This window comes from Hylobates moloch, unplaced genomic scaffold (assembly GCF_009828535.3).
Source record: "Hylobates moloch isolate HMO894 unplaced genomic scaffold, HMol_V3 SCAFFOLD_10, whole genome shotgun sequence".
Lineage (NCBI taxonomy): Eukaryota > Metazoa > Chordata > Mammalia > Primates > Hylobatidae > Hylobates > Hylobates moloch.
The window spans coordinates 88,486,177-88,509,111 of record NW_026652285.1 but is presented as its reverse complement, the minus strand read 5'-3'; the positions used below and the strand labels follow the sequence as shown (position 1 = coordinate 88,509,111).

General features: G+C 42.6%; 1 protein-coding gene across 1 annotated transcript in view; it reads right to left on the bottom strand.

Moving 5' to 3' along the window:
* Positions 1-1,199: 1,199 nt before the first annotated feature.
* PAPPA (pappalysin 1) overlaps positions 1,200-22,935 on the bottom strand; it is a 246,402-nt gene continuing 224,666 nt past the window's right edge. The window contains 2 exon segments of the mRNA XM_032164971.2: positions 1,200-5,108; positions 19,004-19,102. Of these exon segments, the coding sequence (XP_032020862.1) occupies positions 5,001-5,108; positions 19,004-19,102 (207 nt within the window). The 3' untranslated portion in view covers positions 1,200-5,000.

The following is a 22,935-nucleotide window of genomic DNA, read 5'->3' as shown; positions in this document are numbered from 1 at the left end:
CTCTAGACGAGATCACAGTTTTATTTTGTAAATATTACATTTAAGTATATATATACACACATATATGTACAACTATATATACATGTGCATATATATGTAAATTTATATTTATATATAATATCTTTATATAGATAGATATCTGCAGACAGGTTATTGATTATAGAGACCCAAGAAAGCAACTCAATAATTGTTCAAAGTTTTCCTCACTGACTGCTGGTGTGTAGTTTAAGAAGCCCCCATTTGTTTGCACTCAGAATGCCTTATCTTCTTTTAATGGAACACTTGATGTGGAATTTTAAGTCTGAGAAGTGAGGTGCCTTCTGAAGAAGAGATTTTAGAGACTCCCTTCCTCTATAAGTTGGAAATGACCGGAAGTCTTAAGTAGACGACAGTTAGCTGACTTTGACATTGTAGGACGTAATCAGCTTTTAACCAAATTGTAGAACTGGTAAAGGGTAAGATCAAGTTTGCCAAAAAAATAAAATATTCTCCAATACAGGTCTCTCTTTTAAGGTGGACTACAATTTAGGAGCTCTGGCTTTATTCCTTGAAATATCAAACAAGCACTCCCTGTCTTTCTGAAAAGGCCGATGGGCCTGTGCGTTCTTGAATAATAACCCATGGACTTTGTGTCAAGCGTTGGCCCTCACAGCCCACCTAAAACCTCAGGGCCTCAAAATCTCCTGCCCTCCCACTGTGAGGTAGGTATATAGTATTATCCCCATTTTGCAGCTAGAGAAACTGATGCAAATGTAGAGGCAATTGAATAACTTGTTCAAGATCACTGAGCAAACTGCTGCCTGGAGTCAAAAATTTTAAGTTCTGTACAATAGGGACATACTTTCTGTTTTGGCTATTATACATTTCTTTTAAAAAGCAAGTGATTGGTAGGAATTTGGCAAAAGTTGAATACAAGAACAGGCTTTTATTCATTTGCTATTTGGTTTTTATGTTTGTTGTTTACTTGGTTTGATTTGTTTCTCAAAACTCACTGGGATTGCCTGTCTGTCATGTAGCAGCTTTTAAAAAAAACTGGACTGTGCAGTGTGGTTCTGAGTGCAGTCTTTATAAAGCCCAGTGCTGTACTGGTAAATATAAACATTTTATAACGTGAAAAGCACAATGACACAATATGTCCCCTTAATATCTGGAAAAACCAGTATAAGCCCTCCCACTCCCTACTACCACTGATTGCCACCAAACAAATAAACAAAATGCCCACCCCACCCAACAACAACACATCAAGGGGGAAAATGTCATATTTCCTGGACCTACCACAATGTACAGAAAATAACAGACAGTGTTATCAAAGCCCACTCTATGTCTTCTAGGGAAATGTTTATGTTTGTGTCTACCTACTGAGTCTGTAGAATAAACAATTTCCTTTAGGAAACATAAAAATAGGTTTTTTATTCTTAGTTTTTAATCATGCATTTTTATTTCCTTTTAATCTCTTTGTCTTCTATTAATCTCTATCTGTACAGCTTTGTCACCATTTTTTTTTTTATTTTCTCACTTGAAGTAGTTCCAGAAAAAAAACACAAAACCTCAAAACTGTTAACTTGACCTTATAATTTCCTTCCTTTCTTCCTTTTTTTTCTTTCTTTCACACAGGTAAGACCTATAACAAATTGACAATTAGAACCAAGTTAAATTGAACCTGGAAGGGAGGTAGCTGAACTCTGTCTCAAAGAATTATTTTCAACAAATAGTATTTAAGCATTGGCCAAGATGGGAATAAGACCAAGAGAACTGTCTAGGCAGTGACTCAATGTGTTGAAGCCAGGAGTGGCAGCTGATACCCTGCATTTTCAAAGCCCTACCATCTATGACCATTAATTTTTCCCTTAACACCCCAATTCACGATCAAAACTCATTTCCCAAGGACTGTATTTCCTTAAAAGGTTGTTGGCACAGAATCTGGGGGTAATGCAAATCCTTTGGGTAGGTAGTTAAGATTGTGGCTTAGAAAAATTTACCTAAATAGGGCTTAGAGAACTGTCCACCTCATCTTTTATATTTTGCTGCTAACAATCTAATATTTCAGATGCAGAACCTTCAGCGTTTTAGGGCCTTTGAGCTGCTGACACACAATAGTGCATCAGAGCTGCCTCTCAGTGCTCCGGTCACCTAAACAGAAGATGACTGAAGGAATGAAATGACGAGTTAATTCCCAGGAAGAAAATGAAACTGGGAACAAATGCATTGCCCAAATTGAGCTGACCTCCTCCACTAAGGTTTGAAAAGACCCTATTAAAGATACTTTCCATGTGGGCACGAGGTTGGCCACCAATCAAGTAGCCTCTTTTGCCTAATATCCTTGGCAAATAGAAATTATTTGTTAGCAACAGGTCTGAATGAAAGAGACTGAGTGGGTCTTGATTCAGAAGAGCTGAATTCACTCTGTGAGTCTGAAGATACAAGTCAGCCTCCAGGAATCTTTGCTTAGCTGGATAGTGTGAGAATAGATGATGATGGGAGTGAAGATAGAAAGAGGATAAGGACTGATTTGAGGGAAGCTGGTAAGGTTCTTTTGTGGCTCCTGAAATTACATCATTAGTAATGTCATCTTTGGGTCTTCAGAGCTTTTTGTATTACCTATGGGTGTAATTAAGCAACTAGGAGGGTTGATACTGTTGTTTCTTAGCTTGTACCTTCTAAGTTAACACCACACAGGCTGATAACTCAGGGCAAGAGAGAGGCCTGGAGAGTTGGCAAGAGTGGGAAGATACTGGAGAGGCATTCAAAATAGGATAGATTCTTCTAATACTATTCTTATTTCTTGCTAATAATTGGTCCTTGTAATTATAGTGAAGTAATGGTCTGGATATAAATGAGATATGGTTTTGTGAGGAAGAAACATAGAGGATTATTCTTAACAACTGTGGCAGCCTTGCCAATATGGAACCCAATTTCAGAGTTTGTGAAATGGTACAAGTCTCATAAACTATCTATCTCAGCACTGCATCCGTATTTGTGGGCACCTGTGCCAAAAGCACCGTGTTATGTTTCTTAATATAATTGGCCAGAGATGGCCAATAGATTCTTCTCAAGTGTTTTTGATCACCAGGTCAGTGCTATTGGGAGTGATATAATATGGTGGTTCCTAAAGTTATTTTTGGTCTTTTTTTTTTTTTTAATAAAAGGGCTATGGTAGATTAACAACACCTGCCTTGGATGCAGGAATTAGGTGGGGCTGCACATGTGCATGATATTTTCTATCCCTACGCTCGGTTTTGTTTCTGTTGGTTGTCTTCACTAGACTTGAGATGACTTGATTTACAGTAATCTCTATGTGATATAACTAGTCTAGACCTTCCCTTCTCCTCAATTCCCAGCTCCAGGTTTCAGAAAGTATGTCACACTCAACCCTTCTCCCCAGTTCATCCTGTATTAATTTCTTCCCATATTAATTCAAAGGGAGTGGACAGGTACCTGGCTGAAAAGAAACAAAGAGATCTCCAAAGTGGTGGGGGCTTCCACGTGCAATTGACTAATTTTCACTTAACTTTTGGAGGCTAGACATGGGAGAGAGAGAAGCACTGCCCAGCCACAGGTATGGAAGGGAGTACTGGTAGCTGGAAAAACCATATAGAAAACACGATGACCATGTTGAGTTGTTGGTGCTGAGGCTGTGAACTCTTTGGCTTCCTTCTGATGGCCCTCTCGAGAATAATCTGTACTGTTCTTATAAAAGATTCTTTCTCCTAGAATATCTCCTCAGAGCAACAGCGAGGTTCTCAGGATCAAAGCCTACTCTAGCCTGAAGGGCTAGGAAGATTAGGATAAGGATAATAATCCAAGAGTCTCGACAATTCCAATAGTCTCTGGATGGCTCCAACATCATAGAAATTTAACACTGTTCCACTTGCTTACAAAATCTAACACTGGCTTAGACATTCTGGACTTTCAGTGAGGGTTCCAGCATCTGATGTCCCTCAACTCCTTTCCAGGGTGAGTGGCCCACTTACTTACATGAAACTTAACTTCTCACCATGTGGACCCATGAGGGTTTTTCTCTTGCAGAAGGGCTAAAAAGTGAGGAGCTATGGAAAAATGTGGGTCACTTTAAGGCAGACTGTTTGGTTGTGTGGAATTTTTCCTAACCTAGTTCTACCATCTTGGATTATTCAATGTATAGGATAGAGCAGCAGGAAAAGTAGCAGCAAATGTGGTCCCAAGGCAAGATTTGGAGGAACAGGTAAGTCCTAGAGGGATATTATGACCTCAAGCCTCAAGCAAGGGGCTGATATAATACCTTGACATTGCAATCCTAAGCCATTCTCGGATTGGCCTCGAACCCTGGAGTTGGGGTAAAATCCCCCATGGCAGCAGAAGAATTGGGGCACGTTGCATACCTTATAATCTTTACCTCTTCCTAGGTCCTAGTTCCCTAGAAGGTAGGTGATCACAGACTATTTTATTTCCAATCCCAAAGGACTGCACAATTGTGCATGTCCTACATACTCTGAGCCTCAGGGTGTGAACTATCTTGACATCTCCACACTTCGTCTTAGCAGTTTCTGCAAATTTCTTTCTCCCAAGGATAGTGTTGGCTAGGAGCTTGGGAAAGAAAAGATTGAGTTTATTCCAGTCTCTCTCTGCTCATCTCCAGAAATGCCCTCACACAGATGTTTGTATGGGTGTGTATGCATGCATGTGTACTAACCACAGATGGGCACACTCTAGATATAGAACATGTTTCTTGCTGTGGTTGTGTGACAAATGGCTAGAATTTTAGGAGGCTCTGGGACTGCACACTGTATATGCAATCCATCTCAGACTTTGGAATGGGAATCCATTTCATCATCCAGCATGGCGAAACTTGGTTCATTCGCCCCACTGTGAGTCCTTCCTGGGTAAAATTAAAGGCAGACCGGTTGGGTGCTAAGGATCCCTGGTGTGGAGAGGCCATTCCGTTGAGCAGCTGACTGTGAAATCAATACCAAAGGGATGCGGGTCCTGGCGTTGGGAATTCTTTGACAAGTCCTTGTCCTTCCTTAGCCATGGCTGTATCCCCGGAGGTCTTTCCGGCTGTGTTCTTGGGCCTGGGGGTCCCGACAAGCACAGTCACCTTGTAGGTCACAGGACATAGGGAATGGGGTGACCTGCAGAAAGAAGAAGTGAATCAGGTGATTTGGTCTGAAGCAGTAATGATCAGAAAGGCAGTGCAGGGCAGGGATACAGTCACTGGATTTGAGGAGCAGAAGGTTCAAGTTCAAGTTATGGCTCTGCTTCTTGCTATCCTGGTGATAACTTTTATCGAGCGCACTACGATCATAATCACAGCAGTTTTCATTTGCAGAGGCACTAGGCATTTGCTATGGGGTAAGGCAATGTACTCAGTGATTTCCAAACAAGAAAACACTTTTGACAACTCTGTAAGACAGATGCTGCAACAATTACCCTTTTATTGATAAGGAAACTGAAGCTCAGAAAGGAATAAGAATTTGCCAAAAGTAATAGTAAGTGTCAAGTCTGGTATTTAAAGTAAAGCTACTTATCTCTGAGCCTCAGGTCCCTATGTAGAGCTGATATAATAAGACCCACTTTGTATTTTGAACTATAGGAGCTGAGTAAAATCATGGGTGGAAAATTGTAGTGCACTATAGCAAAGTTGATTAATAGAACTGTGTAATGGAATATCTGATGTATAAGTGATCAAGTGAAAGGAAGGATGTGGAAGTGTCTTTTGAGAAACATAAGTCTCTGCACATATTGGTCACTTTGATTTTAGTAGGCAATGATGAAAACAAAAAGCATGTCTCAGGGAAGCTAGACCACCTTCTGGGAGGTTTGGAATCCTGAGTAAGGAATAGATCGCATGGAGGTTTTGCACAAAATTTGAAGGACCTGGGAAGCAGATTTTAGCATACGAACAAGTGAGAGGACTGAGTTCAATCCAGTTGCCAGTTCGTTCCTTCATGTGCTCTGTGACCTTGGCCAGCTTTCCTTTCTGCAAACTGATAGGAAGAGCCCAACAGAGCGAGTGTCTTCCCCATCCAGCAGATAATCTATCTTTCCAAAGAGCACAGTGCAGTCCCTGCTTGAGTCCCCGCCTGAACTAACGCAAGTAGATTTCACCTCATTGCATCATGACATTTGCATATAACTTTCCCCAGAGAGTCTCCCATCTGCGCAGATGGATTTAATGACCTCATTTGGCTTCTGCCTGGGCAGGGTCTCCAAGTGGTCACGTAGTCTCAGAGAGAATCTTTGTTTCTATCCCTCTCTCTCCTGTACTTGTGGACTCATTCTCAATGTCTACCTCTTCTTTTTTCTCTGCCACTTTGACCTCTTTCCCTCTCTCCATCCTGAAATTTTGCAATAATTTAAAATGTAGAATGGAACATCAGAAAGATTTAAGTATACGCCCCAGCTCTCTCATCTACTTGAGATGTGACCTTGAACATGTGACAATTTCTCTGAGTCTCAATGAACTCATTCATTTAATGGGAAAAATAAAAGTGTAGACCTCCTGAGGTTGTGATAAGGAATACATGAAATAACTCATGAAAACACCTCACACAGTGCTTGACATATGCTAAGTGCTCAATTATTCTGTCTCTTTCTCTCTCCCGCTCCCTCTCCTTTATTTTTTTGGTCTATCCTCCCACCAATTCTGTGGCCCATAAGGCAGGGACCAGGTCAATCTTGTTTATTCCTGTTTTCACAGGACCTAAGCCACAGAATGAATAAATTTGTATTCATTGCTCCACCTCTCTCTGACTCTTTGTACTTATGGCTACCACAAGTCTTTGTTTCTCTTTTCAATTTAAATTCATAAGTGCCTGATGCTGTGGTAAGCATTTCCACAGTCCCTTTTTCCAAGCAGCACCTCTCTTCTTGCTCACAGCTACTTGCTGTTTTCTGTTTAGGACATTTACTTTCCATCCTCTGTGACTTTGTGAAATACATCTAGGATATTCCATCTAGAATCTAGAATATTTGTCCCTATTCATTTTACCTTGAAGAGAAGCACAGAATATTAGAACTGGAAGTGACAGGGAAACTGAGGGCAAAGCCAAGTAAAAATCCAGCCACTGGGGTAGAGTGTGGACAGTACTATCATGACAGCCAAAAGGTTCAGGTTGAAATCCTTGTTTGCTTCATACTCGCTGAATGATTTTGGGAAAAATCCCTCCACTGTCAGGATCTTAGGTTCTACATCTATGAAAGGAGGATTTTTAAAATACCATATTTCATATTGCATTTTTTGTGAGGATCAAGCAAGAAGAAACATGCAAAAGCCCCAGCACATGGCCTGACACCTTTGAGATGCTCAGTGCCGAATACATATATGCTGAATCAAATTTCTCCCTCACTCATATTTCACCATCTTTCCTGCCTATTGTCCCCCACCTCCCACCTTCCACACTTGAACAATCTCCTTGTCCTTAACTCCCCCATGCTTTATCCATCCCCATCTCCTGCCCTTGCTCTTATTCTGTCATTAGCACGATCCAGTTACCTCTAACGTCTTCTCTAAAATTCTCTCTGTAACACTTTCCCATTGAGCTCAAACACCCATTAGGGATGGTTTCATGTCTGCTTTATCTTTTGTGCTTTCTGCTGCACCTCACTCAAGGGAAACATTCAAAAAATTTTATGTCTTAGAATAAAATCCAAAGTCCTTACCACAAGTTCAAGGCCTTGCATGATCTGATTTCTACATAATTCTCAGATCTTACGTGGTTTCCTTCTCCTCCTCACTCTCAGTGGCTTCTTTATTTATTGGTTCCCCATATACTCTGTTTTCCTACTTTTGTGTCGTTAGCCACTAATGGTCCTCCACTCTGACTGCTCTTCCCTGGCCAGCTCTTTTTCATTGTCCAGGTCTTTTCTCAGGTATCACTACCTCCCTCAGTAGTCTGACCAAAGATATTAGGTTAGTGCAAAAATAATTGTGGTTTTTGCCATTGAAAGTAATGGTAAAAATGGCAATTACTTTTGCACCAAACTAATAGCACCATCGCCTTCATACCGTATCACAGCATCTTATTTTTACACCCTTCTGATACTGAATTACTTCTTTACTTCGAGGTCAGCTCACTCTGGGCAGGGACCATGACTGCTATTGAACTCAGTCTTTATGCATTCGATGAACCATGAATGAATGAACAAATGAATGCATGAATATGCAGGCAGAATACAAGTCAGGGAGTCTCCACTTTTACAGTCAGTTGCTGGGTGACTTTAGACAAGTTACTTCCCTTCTGAGCTTCAGTTTCCCTACCTATAATAAGAGTTGATTTTCATAGCTTCTAACTTCTCATCTGGCTGAAAATCCTTCTCAGTCTGAGAAAGGTAGAAGGCAAAGACCTGGCCAGAAAGGAACTTGAAACATAGAATTTCTTCACAAACCCTGTCTTGAATGCTCCCCTTCCTGCCCTCCCCAGTTGAGTCAGCTTCTCCAAAATTGTTGGCTGGCAAGGCCTTGCCACCAGTTAGCTTCTCAGGCCAGTCTTGGCACTGTGGCTATGCTGGGGTGGTGTCACTTTTTCTTCCTTCCCCAGGCCAGTCTGGGCAGTTTCAGCACTTCCGAAATAAACACTGAAGGAAACTCAATCAGAATATGACAAAGCCTAGGAGGGTTGGTCTCAGGAGGCCTATCCAGAGCCACCTTGTCTCCACTACATGCTTATAAGTAATATGTTGTAGACTTTACACAGAAACTGTATGACTTTCAGCAAGTCCCTGGCATCTTGTGGACTTCAGCCTCCTCATCTATAAGACAAGAGTCTTTATCAAGACCTCGAAGGGCTCTAGTGAGGAGTCAATAAAGTCATGTCAGGTCCAGTCCAGCTCTCAGAGCGCCCAATGTAGAGGAGACACATGGTGTTTTCTTCCCTCCTCTTGCCTCTTTGTGAACTGCCTGCTCAGAGCCTCCTCTGTTACAAGCTTCCTCACTGATTACAGATATAAAGCTGAGAAGAAAAGGGTGGAGATTTTCAGGCATTCCTAGGTCTAACCTGGAAAGGACTTGGGGACACCTGTTCATGCAGGCTCAAGTGGTGAATACCACTGTACACATGCCAATGATTCCAAAGGGCCTTCCACATGCCAGATGATTTCTCTATGCTAGCTCTCTGACTCTGCACCACCTTGGGAGACTATCATTATTAGCTACCCATCTTGCAGATGAGAAAATGGAGGCTTCAGAATGTGTAAAGCAAAACTAACCAGTCTCAGGCCTCAGTACCAGTCAGTGAGTTGATGGTGCAGGATTCCAAACCCCACTTCAAACACTTGAGAGCTTTTCAGCAAGTGAGAGTAAAAAGAAGGCAGGAAAAAAAAGGTATTTTCTTCACAACCTGAAAAGGCTGACTGCTGCTTTGTCTTTTTAATCACCAATAACCTTTATCCTTATTATGTGCCTGGCGCTGAGCTAAACTCAATGTGCATCATTATCTTACTCACTCTGCCCAGCAATGCTAAGAGGTAACTATTCTTACTATCCCCATTTTACATCTTAAAAGAAACTAAGATGTGAAGAGATGAGTCAGTGGGCTGGCAGGTGGCCTGGCACTCCTCAGCACCATGCCCCAGGAGGATGGCAGAGCAGGAGTCAGGGTCCTCTCTTCACAGACAAAGAAACTGAGGCATGGAGAGAAGAATCACATCATGATAAAATCAGAGCTCTGAGCCCAACTGCCAGATTCCCTGACTCCCCAAGCAGCTCCCCACCTTTTCCCCCAGGCGGTCTCCCAAGAAAACCTACCACCCACAGCATGAACACCATGGTGGCCAGTTTACATTTGGGGATTCTCAGCACCGTGTGGCTAGGCTGTCCCATAAATGGCTTGGCCACCCACTCTGGGATTCTGTTAGCAAGTCAGGTCCATGACTAAGGGCCAGGATTCTCTCCTTTTTTTACTTGGGGCTAGAGTTGGTGCTCCGGCACATGGGTTCTCCCTCTGGGTGAGCTGCTGAGGCTAACACCTCCATCTGTGAGTGTGAGTGGCTCAGGAATGCAGCTCAGGCAACTGTACCACAAGGCCCTGGCTGCAGATCCTGTCTAGAGCTGAGAGACATGCAGGGGCTGGATTCTGACTCAGACTCCACAGGGAGGTAACTAGCAGAGCATAGTGGGGGTGCTGGTTGGGGAGGGACAAGAGTCATGTTGTGCTGATGGTCAGAGAGCTTTGACTGTGTCTCCTGCTGGCTGTGGGGAGCCACATCACTGGCAGGTCACTTCACCTGGTTGAGTCTTAGGGTCTTCACAGTGCTGATGGAAAGATTTCATGAGGACCAAGTAGATAAAGGCATGATGCCAAGGATGAGGATTCCCCTGTAAGTTTCTTAAAGGTAGGATGGATACAGTACCTGGCATAAAACATGGAACAATTAATGTAGATGAAGCTTGTTTAAATGAAGATAAAGTGGTCATGTGGATAAATGGAGGATAAAGTGGAAAAATATGGGTAAATTGGAGGAAAACACCGGCCTAGAGGAGAAAAAGACATGTTTGAGTCTTTGCCCTGTTGCTGACTTTCGTGTATGCTATCAGGCAAGTTACTTCCCTTTTCTGGGCTTCAGTTTCTCTATCTGTAAAAAGGAGGTGCTAACAGTCCTACCACACAGAAGTATGAAATGCAAGTAAAGCATTTAGCATAATGCATGGCATAAAATATGGGTTCAATAAATGATGATGCTAGTGGTGATGGTTTTGACAGTGAGGTAATGATGGTGATGGTAATAACGTTGATAATGATGCTGATAAGTTTTTGGGATAGAAGGGCTGGATTCCGTCATAGGACCAAGCTAAAATGAGTGTCTACTTCATCCATAAGGAAAAAGTCAGGGCTACATTCCAAAGCCGGGGGCAAGGGGAGGCAGAGGGTTTAATAACATTCCAGAAGCCAGTAATTTTTGAACATGGAAGAGTTAGTCTAGTGTGCTTAGCCATCTGCTTGTTGTCTCTTACTAATCCTCCAAGTTAAGCATATCTACTCCCTCTTCCAAAAGGCCTTCTGGGATTCCCCAGACTGGCTCAGTGCTTCAAATCCTCCTGAATACCCCCACTGACCTCTGGATAAAGTTCAGTCTCCCTGGCTTGGGTGATAAAAGCCTTGCTTATCCATCTAGGCTCATCTTTTATCCCTTTTCCCCTTGCACCATGCTGTAGGCATACTCAGGGAATTATAATTTCCTTAACACTTTCCCTGGTGTCTGGGCCTTTGCACAGACTGTTCCTCTGGCCAAAGATACCCTTTTCCCTCCCACCCCTATCTCTGGTCCTCCCTTACTCCTTTCATCTGGGAAATACCTTCTGGACCTTTCATGTATTGCCTTTGGTGTTGCCTTCTCTAGGAAACTTCGCTGACCTCCTGACTTGCTGTGTCTCCATGAGTACTTGCTATACTCTAAATGTCTGGCTACTCATCCGTAAGACATGAACTCAGTGCAGCTGTGACCAGGTTCTTGCTCATGGCCTAGTACAGTATCTATCACACAGCAGGTACTACCCTAAATTATTTGTGGGTGTTGAGTACCTACTATTGGGCAGGAAACAATGAGGTACACTGGAAATTTGAATATATCAATAAACAAACAAGAAGCACATTCTTATCCTCATTAATTCTACATTCTAGCATCAAGAGGGGTGGGGGTCATCTGATCATAAATAATAAATATATTTTATAGTGTGTGCCAGAGTGATAAGTATTAGGGAAGAAAGAAAGAAAAAAAACAGAAGGCAAAGCAAATGAGTGTGGGATTGCCAGGGGTGATGTGGGGTGGGTGGTCAGGGTTGGACTCACTGAGAACATGGCACTTGGGCAAAGACTTGAAAGAGGTGAAGGAGTGAGTCATGAGGATGAATAGAAGAGGGTTCTCAGCCAAAGAAATTGCCAGTGCCACAGTGACAAAGGCTGTAAAGTAGAAGGATGCCTGAGCTGAACTAAGGACAGCAAGGGGTCCAGAATGCCAGAGGTGACTAAGAAAAGGCATAGACATTGGGAAGGGGGCAAAGTCAGAGAAGCAATGTGGATGGGCAAAGCACCCACATTTTCCCAAGAGCTTTGTAGGCATTGGGAAAACTTTGGTTTTCACTCCAAGTAAAATGCGAAGGAACTGTATGTCTTTGCACTGAGGTGTGATATGATCGGACTTGATTTAAAAGGACTATTCTGCGAAGTTAGGAGTTCAAGACAAACCCCGTCTCTACTAAAAATACAAAAATTAGCCAGGTGTAGTGTTGTGTGCCTGTAATCCCAGCTACTCAGGAGGCTGAGGGAGGAGAATTGCTTGAACATGGGAGGCAGAGGTTGCAGTGAGCCAAGATTATGCCACTGCACTCCAGCCTGGGCAATAGAGCGAGACTCTGTTTCAAAAAGAAAAGATTATTCTGGCTGCTGGGTCAAGAAGAGACATTGATGTACATCCCCAAGTCAGCTACCCAACACCCAGCCCTTTGTCAATATAGGTTATCACCCACTCTGCTAAGAAGGCTGCTCTCCATGTAATGATATTGATTATGTTTCCATATCTTATAGAACCACTAGCCTTCTTAGACCAATGACCAATGTGCTGCATATTGGGTATTATGTCCTTTCTTAAGAAACCATGTTCTCATTTAGGTAGGGTTTAAGATTTAGCAAATCTGTCATTTATCAAATATTGCAGCCAGCCCTACACATAGTTGCATGAGTTGGGTGCACTATCCTGTGCTGAGATGTGTTTCTGGGATTAACCTCTTCTTATTCCCTGTAGGTCTCAGTCTTAACTAGCCTTCAACTTCCTGCTCAATGACCAACTCATCCAGGAAGCCATGTGAAGAGTCCTTAGACACATTTTTAGAAAGCCTTGTTGAGTTATTAGACAGGAATCTAATTCAAATATCAAAACATAAAAACCCAAAGTGAGTCTGGCCTACCCAAGGTCACAGAGTTAATAAGTCACAGAACCGGGACTATACCCCAACTCCCCAGACATCTATAAGAATCAATCTCTTAGCAGCCATCTGAAACATGACCACAACTACTGTTCCAGGCCACCACACCTTAGAAAGCTTTGGTATGTTGAAAATGTTAAGGTTGTTTCCCTTTACTCCCTCACACCCCAACACATGCTTACTTAGAATGATTCCAATTATAAATTGAATTTTTTTTATCTTGAAGGGAAACCATTGGAGCAACCATTCTGGAAATCTGCTTTGTATTTGAGGCTCCTCAAGGCTCCAACAGGAAAATAATAAACTGACATCCTGAGAGGCTGAGTCCTGCCCCTTCCTGTCTGCCTCACACTGCAGGCAGGTGTCTGGGTGGGAAATTGGACACCCCTGTCAGACAGAGTTTCCTGCACTGTCTTGCTCTTGTCTGCCAGCCGGGCCCAGATCACCCCATAAGGCGGATGTGGGGAACAGCTGGTGTCTGTACAGACAAATAAGGGAGGGAGAATGAAGGGAGCAGACAGTCATCATGCTGGGCCAAGGCATCACGGAGGCCCTAGCCCTGGGAACCAGGAAGAAGTTTAGGTGGAAAACTGGCAAGAAGGAAGTCTGGGAGAAGATGCTGAGTGCTTAACTCTGGGCCTGGAGTTCATACCAAGAACTCCATTCCTGGAGGTCTATGAAGCAAGAATATCACCCACAAGGGGCAGGACAAGATGCTTGGGCAAGACACAAGCCCATTGCAAAAGGATGTTCTAAGGGGTTAGAGGCAGGTGCTGTGCAGCTTGAATTCTCTTGGTTTGCATCTTAGCTTTACCACTTGCTAACTGTGTGAATTTAACCCTTCTAAGCCCCAGTTTTATCATCTACAAAATGAGGATTAAAAAGATAATGCCTAGGGCCGGCCATGGTGGCTCACATCTGTGATTCCAGCACTTTGGGAGGCTGAGGCTGGAGGATCACTGGAGCCCAGGAGTTCAAGACCAGTCTGGGCAATACAGAGACACCGCTTTCTCTACAAAAAATATGAAAATTAGCATGGTGTGGTGGTGTGTGTCTATAGTCCCAGCTATTTGGAAGGCTGAGGTGGAAAGGTCATTTGAGCTTATTAGGAGGTTGAGGCTGAAGTGAGCCACTCCAGACTAGGTGACAGAGTGAGGCTTCATCTCAAAAAGAAAAAAGAACAACATCTACAACAGGGTTATTGTGCTGATGAAATGAAATGACATGTAAAGCAAAGCAATAACTCTTAGCTATTACCATTTGTTCAGATTAGGAAATCCTAAATCCCAAACATAGCTCTGTCACCTTGTACAAATTATTCCATTTCCCTCAACCTCAATGTTCTACTTGGCTGAATTATTCTGGAGTTTAAGTGAGATGACATGCAGAGATCCAGGCCACAGCAAAGCACATATTAAGTGCTCAGTTAACTGAATTCCTGTGATTTAGGAAGGTGCTTGCAACTCACCCAGGGGTGAGTTTCTCTGAGCACTAGCCTGGGTGTGTAAGGGAAGGGATTGTCTCTTGATATGGGACTGGGGCTGAGGGGATAAGTGGGACCTAAACAGGTCCAGCAGGTAAGGGCAGAGGCATGAAAGGAAAGTAACCTCTCTCCTTCCCCGAGAGGCTTCCTACGGTGGAAGATGGAAACAAAAACCAGAACTTTCTTCTGTCCCGTAGATGCCCAGGGGAAACTCCTGTCTGGGCTGCCGGGGATGTCAGGGGTGATGGGAACGCTGGGAGACTTATCTTCCCCGGACCGCATCTCTGCTGCTACTGGGAAAAGCTGCTCTCCTCTTTGCCAAGGTTCTCTGGCAGTCTGGGCTCATGGTGAAATGTCTCCAGCCAGAATGGGGAGGGTCATGCCAAAGTGTGCCAAGGACACAGGCACCCTGCATGCTTTCTTCTTCTGAAACTCAGCACCATGCAGGAGAAAAAGCATAACTTGTGAGTCAGACAGAACTGGGTTCAAACTTGGGCTTCCCCACTCATTTGCCAAGTGAACTTGGGCAAGTCCCATATGTACTCTAAGCCCAGACTGGTTCATCTGTGTGACGGGAATAAGAATAGTGACCTCTCTGTGTTGACAAGAGGATTCAAGAGGATAACAGAGGCCAAGTGTCTGGCAGAGTGTCTGAAATATGCAGTAGTTCACTTAGGGAAGTCTTGTGTTCTTATTTATTTTCTCCATCTATCACCACCTTTAAGCCAGTCTACTGCAGGGAATAGTTAGGGGTGTTCAAGAAAGAGGAGAAAAGTTTCAAGAAGTTGGAGTTCCCTTAAAAGTCAAACTAGGAAATCTAAATTGTAGGAAGTGTGACTATAATTTGAGACACTTTTCTTCTCCAGAAGTCAGACTTCTAGGAATCTTGCATCAGAAAAGCCCCAAACACCTGTCCACACCTGAAATAATGATGGTGAAGTCTTATCTGCCATAAAGAAGGCCCTTAGTCTCTCTAATCCATACTTCATGTACACTTTTAAGAGACCTTTCCCCTTCTACCCCCAACCATTATTCACCTCCACCAGGAAGACTCCTGTTCCCTCTTCAGATCTCCATGTAAATGTCCCTTTCTCAGAGAAGCTTTCTCGGACCTTCATGCTGTTCTCCATAAAATCTCACACTTTCTCATCATTGCCTCTTCCACAAAAGTAATTAAATGCAATAGTTGTGTGGCTCCATGCTTAACAGGCTCCTCTTACAGACTACAAGTTTCACAAGGGCAGAAATACTGTCTGTCCACAACCTGGTCTGGTGCTGAGCACACAGAGATCCTCAATGGAGATTCACCTCACTGGATGAAGGCAGCTTGGCCATCTGCATTCTGCACCCTCAGCCAACAAGAAGAAACAAGAATTTAAAGTGGAAGAAGAGGATTTCTTAACACAAAAAGCCCGACTACATTTATAATTTGGGTAGACAGACAAGGAGGAAAAAAGAGTATGAAATGCATTCAGAGCTAGCAAAGAACTGGTTCTGAGGTTCCTTAGTGAAGAGTCTGTGCTTATCTTGGGGCCTGGGAGTCTGAAATTGCTGCACTGGAACTGAGTATGGGAACAGAGAGCCAAAATGGTGGCTTGGTGTTCAAATATATGTATATGGTAAAGTTACTATAATAATTTGGAATCTGGTCAGGTGCGGTGGCTCATGCCTGTAATCTCAGCACTTTGGGAGGCCGAGGTGGGTGGATCATGAGGTCAGAGAACTTTCCAAAATGGATTCCTCTCTCTACAGAGTGCATTGTGGGAATATGAAGTCATGAGATTGAGGTTCAGGTGCAGATTCCAAATTATTATGTATGTATGTATGTATGTATGTATGTATGTATGTATGTATTTATTTATTTATTTATTTTGAGATGGAGTCTCGTTTTGTCACCCAGGCTGGAGTACAGTGGCACGATATCAGCTCACCGCAACCTCTGCCTCCCAGGTTCAAGTGATTCTCCTGCCTCAGCCTCCCAAGTAGCTGGGATTACAGGTGCCCACCACCACACCTGGCTAATTTTTGTATTTTTAGTAGAGACGGGGTTTCACCATCTTGGCCAGGCTGATCTCATGACTTCATATTCCCACAATGCACTCTGTAGAGAGAGGAATCCATTTTGGAAAGTTCTCTGTCAAAAAATCAGCTTCATATTTTATATTTTAGTACCTAAATTACAATAGATAGGAACGTTATTTTAAACAGAGCTGCTGCTCCTCCAACCGTTGGTGTCAGATGGAGCCATAATTCTGTACAAACTTCTATTTCAAATACAAACTTCACCGTCCATTCACGTTCAAAGGTGGCTGACTCCAATGAAAGAAAATAGATAATATTGTTCACTGTATTCATGTGGAAACAGGTATCGAGAGCCTTAAATATGCTTATATCCCTCCCTTGGCATTCCAATTGTAAGAATCAACTATAAAGGAATAATTAGAGCTATAAAAGTATTTTATGTGCAAAGACGCTCATGAGCATCATTTTAGTTAAAATTACAAGAAAAAAGAAATAATCCAAAAGTTAACAATAAAAGTTGAAGTAAATGGTTATGTAAATTATCATACATCACAACCATATAATAAACAATAATGCAGCAAAAAATACAGCTGAGAAGTTTATACTACTATCATATTTTTTTTTAATTTTGAGACAGGGTCTCACCCTATTGCCTAGGCTGGAGTGCAGTGGTATGATCATGGCTCACTGCAGCCTCTACCTCTCTGAGCTCAAGTGGTCCTTCTGCTTCAGCTTCCCAAGTAGCTAGGACTACAGACCTGTGCCTCCATACCTGGCTACATTATTATTATTATTATTATTATTATTATTATTATTATTATTATTATTATTATTATTTTATTATGTGTAGAGACAAGGGTCTGCCTGTGTTGCTCTGGCTGGTCTCCAACTCCTGGTCCCAAGTGATTCACCCATCTTGGCCTCCCAAAGTGCTGGAATTACAAGCGTGAGCCACTGTGCTCAGTGCAAATAATTCTTGTGTCTAAGATTTCCTGTGCTAAGTAAACAAAACTAAGCAAAACAAGATTGCAAGCTAGAAAGGCAGTGATATATACACAGACAAAAATACCCTCACACTTACTTAACAAAATACACAGAATAAAATACACCAAAATAAAAAGCAGTGGTTTTCTTTGGGTTTTAAGATAAGTGAATTATTTTGTTTTCTTCTTTCTGAATATTCCAATATGCATTATTTCATAATTAGAAAAAAATGATAAAATTGCTTAACAGAAAATGAATTTTATTTTCCTCTACTTAAGCAAAAATTGTACGCCTTCAGTGTCCTATCAAAAATCAAAACCAAACCGAAACCAAAGAAGGGTAGGCATGCTGAAAACTGTTGCCCACATGGGACTGACTGATCCTGGACAATCCCAGAATTTTTATGCCTCAACCAAAAGATTCAGTAAGAGCCATCCGATTAGAATGTGTTCCTTGGGTCTTGTCCCATTTATTCCTGTATTTTGGGTCAGAGATTCTTTCTTGAAGAAACCAACTCTCCTAAGGATGTTGCAAAATAAAGGGACTGGGACTGGAATCCAGGAACCTTGCTCTTTCTATCACTCACTTTGTCACCTGGGACAAATCATTCCTCTTTTATGGGCCTTAGTGCCCCTATTAATAAAATGAAACATTTGGGCCAAGATAGTCATACAGGGCTCTTTAGGCATGACTGACTATGATTCTTTGCTTTTCCTGTCTCAGAAACTCAGTTCCCCCTTTTTTAAAATGACACAGATGAAATGATCTTTCAGCTCAGATTGCAGATGAATATAAAAATAGAAATAGTTTTCCATTAACTCATTCATCACAAGAACACTTCTCAGCCTAGGCTGTCTGGGTTACCACCTCCCTCCCAACCCTTGGCTAGGGATCCTCACTCTGGTCTAAGCGGCAGTCGGAGAAAAATGGAAGTGGCCACTTTTCTGTGAGGGGTTAATGTGCATCTATCGAATGTTTTTCTTTGGTTTACTGTAAACACTTGAATCACTCCTGGGTGTGTCCTGATACAAAGAAAAAAACCATGACCATGACCATCTTCCTCTAATTCTACAGGTATGACAAATAATAAGATAGATGATAAAATGCTCAAAGACTGTAAATGACCTCATCAGGGATGTACTATTTTCTCTTTCCTAGACTTCAGCCCTCCCCCCTAAAAATGTATGTTCTTGCGGGGATTTTACATGCCAGTCTCCTGCTCCAGACACCGTTCTTTTGACCACCTCCTCACGCCTTCCTCTTATCCCTTGAGTTTCAGCGCAGATGCCTCTTGCTCTGCAGTGCCTTCACTGACCCCTTGCCTATTCCCCCAAACACTTCGTCCTTCCTGTCTGAAAGTACATATTGCAGTTTTATTATCTGCTTCCGTACCCGATTCTAAGCTTTGAGAACCACATCTGCAAAAATCAACCAGGGCCCAGCCCCTGATATTAGTTCAACTACTGACCAAAAGAATAAAAAAATAAAATGAAATGAAGTATGTGGACAGTGTTGGCACAGTTAGGACAAGGGTTGTCCAGCCATGTAGGAGTGATCCTGGCCCCACAAGCTGGAGAAGCGGGCAGGAGGCAGCTGCCAAGGAGTGCACACTGGCCTACCTTTTTGGTCTTCACTGTGGAGGTGCAGCAATCCCCGCCGTCATAGTTGCAAAAGGCTCGGTTGTTGATGGCATCACAATAATTGTCTCCCATGAAGGGCTGGAAAGGGAGAGAGAAGCAGGAAATGAGGCCTTGTTAGCATCCTGGAGTGAGTGGGAGCTGATGTCTGCAGTCCTTCAGGTGTCTGTCATCTTTTCACAGCCCTCCACGATTAGCTGGCCAGGCTTCACATCCCCAACACCCCCTTGGATAAGTTATCACCTCTACCATTCATAAAGACTCTTATCTTTCTTTCTACCATTCATAAAGACTCTTACCCAGTTTTTTTCCAACTGGAGTATGGTTATGCTGATGAGACATACTCTTGTGTGCTTGGGTGTGCAAAACCACAAAATAGATGGCTTACATCTTCCTGAAAGAGGACTCATTTTACTCAAAGAAATGACCAGGAAATGTGAGCCTCCTTCTCCCACTTTTTTCAGCAGTATGTAATTAAAAACATAATTTATAATAAAATATATGCAAATATGTTAGGAAGCTGAATGTAAACTGCCCAAGAAGTATTAAGATAAAATATAAGAACTCATAGGAATTTGGCACCATGGTCTGTGTGTGATGGTGGGCTCCCTCTCACAAGGAGGGCAGATGTACTTGAATGTCACACATTTTACATGTTTGTTTTCTTCTTTTGCTCTCCAAACAATAAGTGAGGTAGGTATTGGTTTTCTCACTCTACAGATGAAGATGCGGAAACTCAAAGACAGGGACTTGCCCAAAATCACACTGGCACAGTCAGAGTAAGTGATTTAAATCTAAGTTGGCTCTATGGTTTTTTACTTCATCACTCTCGGCTGTTCTGGCATATACTGATTTATTTCTTTTATTCTATGTGTTTCTCCACCCCAGGACACTCCCAAGATGAAGAAAAGATAATAGAGTCAAGCCATTATTTATCTGAACCCAGAGCCTTTTTAGGGGAAAGTCCAGGAGTCGCTTGGATTACCCAGTCACTTGTATTTCCTCATCCCAACCGCTAGCACATTGTATTCTGTGGTCTGTTTATGTTTCTGTAGCTGGTGCAAGACTGTGAGCTCTTCATGGACGTGGGCAATGTCTAGTTTGTCTTTGCCTCCCAATCACCTCATTTAAGGCTGCACACAACTTTGGCTCTTAGTAATGTTTCTGAAGTGGAATGTAATTGTACTGGCATAGTGGCAAGGGCAGTTGGCAGGGATTGAGAAAACCTGGGTTCTAGTCCTCCCAACCTCAGCCAATGGGGTGGTTACTTCATGGTTTTGGTTAAGTGACCTTATCTCCTCTAGGCCTCAGGACTCCCACTAATGAAATAAAGAGGCCAGATTAGTCCATTGATTTCTCAAAACAGTGAACCTACCCCTCTCCTCACCATCAAATGCAATATTGTATGACACTTCAATATAGAAAGCAGATGAAAGTGAAACCACTCTGATTAAAGTGCTGGTTGGGGTCTCTAAAAGCTCAGTGACTCATTCATGGGAAAGAGACATCATTTGTTTAAGACCTTTGCATCTAAGCATGCCATCTGTGATCCAGTGGTCTCCCCTTCCCATCCTCACTGCTCCAGAAAGAACCAAGCTCCATCCCTTGTGGCATTCCTGGCTTTTGCCTGTCTGTTCCAAATTCTCACTCACAGAAACTTTTCACCCTGAACTCATGATGCCAGATTTCATTTCATCACTCCACTATTAGAGTCTAAAAGATCAGAGCTAGACAGAGCTCTGAGAGCAAGGAAGACCTGAGCTCAGTTGTGTGGGTGTGCATGCATATGGCTGTGGGTTCAGGTGTGACTCTGCTGTGTGACCACCAAAATGAACACATCACATCCACATTAGAGCAGCAGGGTATAAACAACAAACGATAAACCCTTTCTTTTCCTTCCTGCCTCAGGAGATCTGCCTGTGGGCTATGTTCTTTTTTATGTAATAAATGAACAGAATAATGATGGAGACTAACTGTCCCTTCCTTAGAATAAAAGGAACTGGCTTGGTAAAGAAGTAGCTAGGGAAAAAGAGAAAAATTAAATGAAGGTGATACTTTTTTATTTGGGCCCTGAAATAATTCTCCAGTCCCATCACTGGTAACTCTACCCTATATGTTCTTTCCTGCAACCATATCCTTTCATCCACCTATCCATCCATCCATCCATCCATCCATCCATCCATCCATCCATCCATTTATCTTTATTCCCTCCTATGTATTTAATTCCTACAATGTGTTACACATTATGCTAAGGAAAAGGATGCAATAGTGAATCAATGTAGATATAGTTCCTACCCCTCCAGACCTTATACTCTGGTGAAGAGACAGACTTTAATCACATAATCACACATCTAATTAACCAATTTCAACTCTGATAAGAGCTATGGAGAAGAGGGATGTGATTCTATTAAAGAGTAGAAAGATTTGATCTAGACAGGGAGCTCAGTGAAGGTGTCCCTGAGGAAATGACGCTTCAGCTGAGATCATAAAGATGAGTAGGAGTTAATTAGGTGGGGGTGGAGAAGAGAGAATTTCTAGAGACAAGGAACAATATGAAAAAAGCTCTCGTACTTAGAGATTTCCCCTGTCTCTAGTGTATCTCATGTTGCTACTTCTACTAGTAACGCATTCAGACAAACAAACCATCCTTCAAGATCTAGCTCAAATGTTACCTCTCCAAAATGCCACCCCCTAATAGCCTCAGGATGCTCTGTGCTGCCATAGCCTCTTGTATTTGATTTTGTGATAGCTCTTCAGGATTTTAAAATTCTCTCTTTAATTGTGTATCTCCTTCACTATACTGTGAGCATCATCCATTTCTGTATCCTAGATTGCTAGCAAAATGTCTGGTATTTGTGCAAAACTTTGTCAAATATAGATTCCATAAATGTTTATTTAGTGGATGGATGGATGGATGGATGGACGGATGACAGGCAAGAAGATATCACAGATGACTCAAGGAGAGCATAGTTACTATTTTCACTGGACTCACACCAATGTATTCCCAGAACTGGAACAGTATCTGGCATATAAGAGGTTCTCAATGAAGCCTTGGTGAACAATTGAGTGAATGATCACTTTGGACCCAGCATGGTGCAGAAAACAGGGGCTCAGGGGTCCCCAAACCCTTTCTTTATCTTGGATACCTCTGGATACTCAAGGTTAATAGTCCCAGAGTTTGTATGTCTTCTAAGCATAATTTTCAGCTCCAGACAAGGCACTATTAGAACAAAGCTAAAGAGGACAGGAGATGAGGGGCACCTGCAAGGGCAAAGGCGATAAACATCACTGGCAGGGCTCAGAGTCTGACAGGTGAGGGTCTCTTGGGTCTCACTGCTGAGTCCAAGGAGGGATTGAATTCTGCTGTCACACTGGTTGCCCAGACCACCAACTCAGCAGAATGAGTGCCCAGGTAACTCAAGCTTTCTTTTCCCAAAATGTTGGATTGATCCAAAGAGATAGAAGTAAGCAACAGCCACAGGGCCTTGGCTTTGATTTTGGCATTCCTAATTGAAGCCTGGGAGAATGGGGTTCCTAAAGTCAAGTACAATGTCAAGTGCCCTCAGGAAATCCCTCAACAATGCAGGGAAAAAAAGGTGTAACCTAGGGATTGTCTTGTGACACAGATCAGGGAATGGATCATAGGCAGGCAGTAGGAGAAAAGCACCAGCCTGGACGTTAGAAGAGCTGGGCTCATGTTTTGTCTTTGTGGTTATCATGCTGTGCAAACTTGGACATTCCATCCCCTCTCTGGCCCTCATTTTCTACTCTATACACCAAGAAAATAGAGCTAGATCAAATTAAGAGCCTTCCCAGTTTTGGCATTCCATCAAATTTTAGATCCAGCCACTGCCTGGGTCTCTGTTTACCCATTTTAAAAATAAAAGGTTAGTTGAGATTAGGTAAAAGAGTCT